This window comes from Silene latifolia, chromosome 10, assembly GCF_048544455.1.
Source record: "Silene latifolia isolate original U9 population chromosome 10, ASM4854445v1, whole genome shotgun sequence".
In the NCBI taxonomy this organism is placed as follows: domain Eukaryota; kingdom Viridiplantae; phylum Streptophyta; class Magnoliopsida; order Caryophyllales; family Caryophyllaceae; genus Silene; species Silene latifolia.
In genome coordinates, this window is record NC_133535.1 from 11,095,230 (window position 1) to 11,101,392 (window position 6,163).

Sequence of the window (6,163 nt, forward strand, 5' to 3'; positions counted from 1 at the left end):
AAAATGACTACATCTGAAGTAACCCGACCGAAAAGTAACCTGGTAAATTGTTGACAGGAAAATAATCCGTTCCGAGTGACCCGGCTCGAATCCGACCCGAATGTCCCATTTGCCATGTCTAAGCACTAGCAACTAGCAAGAAAGTTGAAGTAGACATTTTGGAGAACCACAAGTCCTATCGTTTCATATTAGAAGTCGTTTATGAAAATATAAAAAATACGTATATATATTTCATTTTGCGATTTTCATGTATTTTATGTTCTGTTTATTTTCCAATTTCCACAACACTAAGAACTAGAAAAATAAGGTAATCTTCTTGCCGCAGTAAAATGACTGGCGAAGAGGCAGGGATCGAATCCCAGACATGGTTAAAGAAACTAACCACACTAATGACCAACCCGCTAGATTATCTTTTTTTTTTTTTTTTTTTGCTTCGATTAGCTTTACAGTTTTTTATTTTTCTTGTGCTTTTGTGTTTCTTGTTCCTTCCCATCTGTCCACCTTAGCATTCCGACTCTTTTGCTGTGAATCGATTATACTCTCCCCTACTCGTTTTTTATATGGGATTCTGAAGCAGACTGTTGGCCCCTAGGCCGAAAGATTAATGTGCTTTATTTGTTCGCTGATAAAGGTCAAGGCCGAGGGAAACCATGAAGAACTGGTTGTTGATAACCTCCTCCACCCGGTGGAAAATCCTGTGTAGTCATCCGCGACATCTGTTGTACAGGCGGGACTCCCATTACTGAAGATGACTCAAATATCCCGTCTCTTTTGTCCATTTCAATCTTATGTTGCGTCTGAAAAAAACATCGTTTATGAATTCGACCTTCAGACTTTTATTTACTAAGTTAGAAGTTCAAAATTATGTACCTGCATACATGCACAAACCCTGCAAAACAAAGAACAGCATCCTGAATTATTTCAGAAACCTTTGGCTGATATATAACGGCGATTAAGGTATTGTGACATTGTTCTTACGTGCATATAACTGAATCGGATAGACAGTTAAGGCACTGAGCAAGATCGTTTATGCCATCATCTCCGGTTATGCAGGCGATCAAGCTGCAAATGCATGCTAATTGCTGCAGGCAGAACATGAAACCCTGTATACAGCATTACAGTAGGATTTATTCTTCAGAAATTTGGTCATACGACTTCTGTACAAGTATATGAAAGGGAGGAGATCAGATCAGGATTACAATGATGCAGTTATCACAGGGAGTAGTCTGAATGTTAAACTCGTCTTGGAGCATGAAGCGAGTGGAGGCGACAGAGTTAGAAAAGCAACATAGAATCTCAGTGAAGAGACAAAACTCTGGACACTTTCGCTCTCCACATTTTCCGCTACATGGCATGTACCCTCCACAACACTGATATCTGCACATCACAAATGTAGCATAGAGATAATCAGCATATTGGTGGTGCCAAATCTCGGTACCATTCTCTCATATATAAGTACATGGTACTGAAACTTGGTATGAAATTAGTAAACAACCTTGTCATATCGCCATATAAGGCGCGTCTGCGGAGCAAGTAAGAGGCACATGGTCCACTGCATCCATGGAACAAAATATACCTTAGATTACAGTCACATTGTGGATTTGTGGAGTACATACAGCTATTTTTGCCGAGTATTCTAATTAGTAAGTTCAGGTGTCAAATTATAAGAAGTCTTGGGTAATCCTTAATCAGTCGGCATTGTTCTAACTTCGGAGCTATGCTGCTCAGACTCTTCAATATTACCTCGCCTACCTGTGTTGGATACTCACGCTCAGACGTGGGAAAGACACTAAGATACTTCATTTTAGACCAAAAACATAATTTTTTTTTTTTTTTTAATAAAATAGATGAATCCGACACTTTGGTTTATAGCCTCATAGGCAATACTTAATAGGCAACAAGAGAGCGTGCCCACATCCCATTTTTACATAGGTAATAAACTGACTCGGTTATAGCCTCATAGGTAGGGGTGTTAATGAGACGAGACAGTTCGCGAGCAACTCGAGATCGGCTCGGCAAAAGCTCGGTCAAAGCTCGTCTCGTGCGAGATCGGCTCGAGAGCTTAACGAGTCAAGCCGAGCAAACGCTGGCTCGGCTCGAAAAGCTCGTGAGCGGCTCGAACCTGTGTGATTATATAAGATATTGCTCATATTTTATAAATATTTTATCATGATTATATCTTTGTATCACGATATCAAATGTCTCACTGATTTGTCAAATATTTTATATTTAACCTTCGAGCCTTGTTATTGAAAATATCGGAAGAAAAAAAATTAAAAAATTAACCATTATATATAGGCTCGATTTGAGCTCGAGTTTGGCTCGAGCTCGCGTTAAAGCTCGCAAGCTTGATATCGAGCACATTTTCTACAAGCTCGGGTAAGCTCGAGATCGGCTCGAGATCGAGTTTTAGTTCTTGAGCACAAGCCGAGCAAGGCCAAGCTCGGGCTCGGCTCGGCTCATTAGCACCCCTACTCATAGGCGATACCAAATTGCTTTTACGAGTGTCTGACCCGAGACTCATGAGCTAGTCATTCATTTTTATGGAGTACTCCTCTGTCCGGTGGATAGTTTACATTTGCTTTATTTTGTAAGGGAGAAACAAAGCAAGTGTAAATTATTGACTGAGACGGAAGAAGTACTAACTAAGCTAACCCATGTGGGCTGGACAAACAAAAAGATATAACACTCACCACCAAAACGCAAAGCAGCAATCTGCATGGATTTTAACACAATAAAAAGATTAGAATCAATACTTTGATTTTCAATAAATAAATTTCAAATAAATCAACATAACCAAAAAAAAAAATGAGGAGCAAAATAAAGACGGAATACAAGGAGGATCCGCGGACATAGTTTGCATGAGCTGGACGGCCCAAGTATTGTGATAATTCTCTCGCATTTTCATTTTTAGTAGTTGTTCGTGTGACGCCATGGTTAGCTTGCTACACAATTAAATTATGTTAAATGAATATATAATACCAAATTATTGAAAAAAAAACAAAAGAAATCTGAGGAAGTACTAAGATAAAGAAATTTTTAATTTTGTAAAGAGATTTTTTTTGTTTTTATCGGAAAGACGATTACAATAATTTATTAAGTTAGATAAAGTTTATCGAGATTTTTTTTTTTTTTTGAATTCCTGAATGTTTTTTTTTTTTTCAATGAAAGAAATGTTAATTGAAAACGAAATGACTCGTTAAAAGTAACTTGTGCCGGATTAATGGGGAAATAAGAGATGAAATATAGAAAGTTTCTTAAAATAATGTGTGTATTGTGTTAGGATATGTTTATTATTAGTAAGGAGGATTTAATGCTTAGGTTGAAGACCTTGGTTTCTCCCTGAAATATAGCTTCTCACATTCTCATATCTACTTGGCATAAGTTTGTCATAAAACAAAGGGCAAAGAAAAAAACCATGCTTGCCATAATTTATTGTGGATTATTGGTTTGAAGTTTTAAGAATTAGGATGATTTAATTTGGATTTTTGGTGTAACTCTTAATTCGAGAATTATCTATATTTACAGGTTAATTTTGATGATTGATTCTTTATTTTAACGTAAATAATATTAAGTGTATTTTTATATTAGTCATTATAAGTTATTTTATGTCAATTAGAGTTATGTTTTGTCGCACTATTTTTTAGTTAGGTGATTTCAGATCGGGCATTTCGGGTCAGGTCAATTATGGGTCAACAAAGTTCAGGCCATATTTCGGGTTTTAGGCGTAAAAACACAACGTAGACGACCACCCGAATAGACCCGACCCGAAAAGGCTGACTCAAGACCCGAACTGCAACTCTCGGCTTTGACCCGAAACTCGAATTGACCGACCCGAACATGACCCGAATTGTTGACACAGAACTGGCCCGGCCCGAAATGACCCACTCGGAAACCACCCGACCCGAAAACAACCCGACAAAACACAACTCTGATTGAATAAAAAAATTTTAAATGACTAATTTAAAAACACACTTAGTATTGTTAATGTTAAAAATAAAGAATCAATTATCAAAACCGAACTAAAAATAGGTAATAATACTAAACATACTTTTTTCTGTCTTAATAGTTGACCAGAAATTCACCCGAGCACGAAATAACCCGACCCGCTTTGACTCGAAAATGACCCGACCAACCTACCCGAAATACACCTGGAATCCGAAACGACCCGACCTGACCCGAAATAAACCAATAACATGAGAAACCCGAACCGACCTCTTTTGCCCGGTCTACCCGAGATTCATATTTTAAAGTTAACCGCGTAGCCGCAGTAAAACTCATTTTAAAATTTTTTTACTGTTCATTATAAATATCACAAGTTCCCAACTATACTTCGCTACACACAAACACAGATCCTGCAGACAAGTGAGATAAACAACAAAAAAAAAAACATGAGAGAGAAATAACCTTTTCCACCCATTTTATTTATTTTATTAAATAAATAAAATAAACCCCACGAACCCAACAAAAAAATAAATAAAATAAATAAAATGAAATTCAAGCAGCAGCTTTCTTCCATGAAATAATTTCATTATTCGATCTGCAAAATTAAAACTCCGCCATTTTTCCTCCAAAAAACCTCAATAATTCCAAAACAACCCTTTCAAAAATGAGGATTCGTAAGAACGCAGCAAGGGTAGTCGATGGAAAGAAAAGAAGTTCATCCTCATATTTGATTTGCCAGCTCAATCGACCTCCTTGGGAAGACGACTCTTTTTTCACCCAGGTACATTTCTCAGATCTATTTTTACCATTTTACTCTTATATTTCACTGTTTATATGTGTTACTGTATATGTTTTGTTGGTTTATTATTGTTATTTGTAGGGTTTATTGTTTGTGCTCCATTTCTAGGGTTGCTCCAATAATAATAATAATTCATCTATTTCTCAGCTGTATAATTCATAAACTCGATTAATGTTGCTCAACATTATTATCATCCTTCTAATTAAAATGGGTTTTGTTAATTTTACGAGTATTTTATTTAATTTCTGCATTATAATGATAATAACGAGATTATCGTTTTTCTGTTGATGCACGTCGTTTAATCAGGGTTACTGGGATAATGACTTACCTCTTAACGGTACCAGCAGCTGTAATACTTCACCTCCTGCTCCACACAGGTTCTTATCCTTTTGATTTCAAATTATCGTTTATTTTTACGATTCTAGGGTTTTTATTTTCAGAGATGATAATGTGGGCTGAATTTATTAATTCGTTGTAATTCAAGTTAGAAATTGAGTTAAGGTGTTTGTTTCGGAATGATAATTTGACTGGAATTTGTGTTGTATAGTTTGGTTTGTGAAGAGCCGATGGATTTGTCGTTTGAATGTGTGTCGAAGCGGGAGAATGGCTGTGGTGGAGATAACGGCGGAATTGGGGCAGGTGATGACTGCCCGGTATTGTTGCTGACTATGGGCAGCAATGAGCCGACCCCACTTGATATGGTGTTGCCAACCCCGGTCAGCAATGTTTTGCCCAAGAAGCGGGGTCGGCCTAGGAAATCCACCTCAGCTGCATCAGCTGGTAACAATGGTAGTACCACTAATTGTAAAAGTAACAATAAGGGTAGTAATAATAATAATAATAATAATAATAAAAATGATGATAATCCGTATCAGTTTTATTATTATTCGGGGTTTGGGCCAAGCTGGAGCAAGCGAAGGGGAGAGACCAAGTTCAATTCGGCCCCTCAACTGGATAATTGCAATATAATGGATGATGATGATAACAAGGACAACAACAATGGGCATGAAATAGAGTCGTTTAAGAGTGTTATTGATGCTCAACGAGAATTGGATTACATAGAAGACGAGGAAGATGAGGAAGAATGGTATGGTGGTGGACGGGCTAGGAAGCCCATCAAGGCTAGGTCACTCAAGTCTCTAATGTGATTAATTGTTGTGACAGTCTGTTTTTAGGTTGATGTACGGAGTAGTGTATTGGGTGAAGTTAGTTGCTACCACAAAGTATTTGTTTTTGTTTTTTTAGCAAACTGTTGTGGAAAGGTTACATGGTTGTATTTTAGGTTTTAAATCGTAGTCAAATTTGTACCGGAGGGTATAGCCGAAGAGAACCGTAGCATTTGTAGGCTTGTAGCAATTAGAAATTGTTTTAGATCTCCGTAGTGTGACGACTTGGTTAATGAGTAATGTTGGTATTAAA

At 37.2% G+C, this 6,163-nt stretch overlaps 2 protein-coding genes across 3 annotated transcripts; one reads left to right on the forward strand and one right to left on the reverse strand.

The window, feature by feature from the left end:
* Nucleotides 1-411: 411 nt before the first annotated feature.
* On the reverse strand, nt 412-3,174 carry LOC141607078 (uncharacterized). 2 transcript variants are annotated; one of them, XM_074426440.1, is made up of 7 exons: nt 2,836-3,174; nt 2,694-2,715; nt 1,496-1,552; nt 1,200-1,377; nt 979-1,103; nt 871-889; nt 412-797 (listed from the first exon to the last, which is right to left on the reverse strand). In XM_074426440.1, exons 1-7 carry the CDS (start codon nt 2,933-2,935, stop codon nt 633-635), a joined length of 666 nt encoding a protein of 221 aa, XP_074282541.1. In that variant the 5' UTR covers nt 2,936-3,174; the 3' UTR covers nt 412-632. The 2 variants fall into 2 exon arrangements, with proteins under 2 accessions (XP_074282541.1, XP_074282542.1); XM_074426441.1 differs by lacking the exon at nt 871-889 and having other exon boundaries at nt 444-826; nt 2,836-3,160.
* A 1,283-nt stretch (nt 3,175-4,457) lies between these two features.
* Nucleotides 4,458-6,163, forward strand: LOC141605096 (uncharacterized). Its single transcript, XM_074423734.1, has 3 exons — nt 4,458-4,726; nt 5,051-5,121; nt 5,292-6,163. The coding sequence occupies exons 1-3, from the start codon at nt 4,610-4,612 to the stop codon at nt 5,890-5,892; spliced, it is 789 nt and encodes a 262-aa protein (XP_074279835.1). The 5' UTR covers nt 4,458-4,609; the 3' UTR covers nt 5,893-6,163.

Excerpts from the sequence above, each read along its gene's own strand:
- LOC141607078 (XM_074426440.1), bottom strand. The coding sequence starts at position 2,935 with ATGGCGTCACACGAACAACTACTAAAAATGAAAATGCGAGAGAATTAT. Across the intron at positions 1,378-1,495 it reads TTATATGGCGATATGACAAG|ATATCAGTGTTGTGGAGGGT; the intron begins GTTGTTTACTAA and ends TGTGATGTGCAG. Across the intron at positions 1,104-1,199 it reads CCTGTGATAACTGCATCATT|GGTTTCATGTTCTGCCTGCA; the intron begins GTAATCCTGATC and ends TGCTGTATACAG.
- LOC141605096 (XM_074423734.1), top strand. The coding sequence starts at position 4,610 with ATGAGGATTCGTAAGAACGCAGCAAGGGTAGTCGATGGAAAGAAAAGA. Across the intron at positions 4,727-5,050 it reads ACGACTCTTTTTTCACCCAG|GGTTACTGGGATAATGACTT; the intron begins GTACATTTCTCA and ends TCGTTTAATCAG. Across the intron at positions 5,122-5,291 it reads TCACCTCCTGCTCCACACAG|TTTGGTTTGTGAAGAGCCGA; the intron begins GTTCTTATCCTT and ends TGTGTTGTATAG.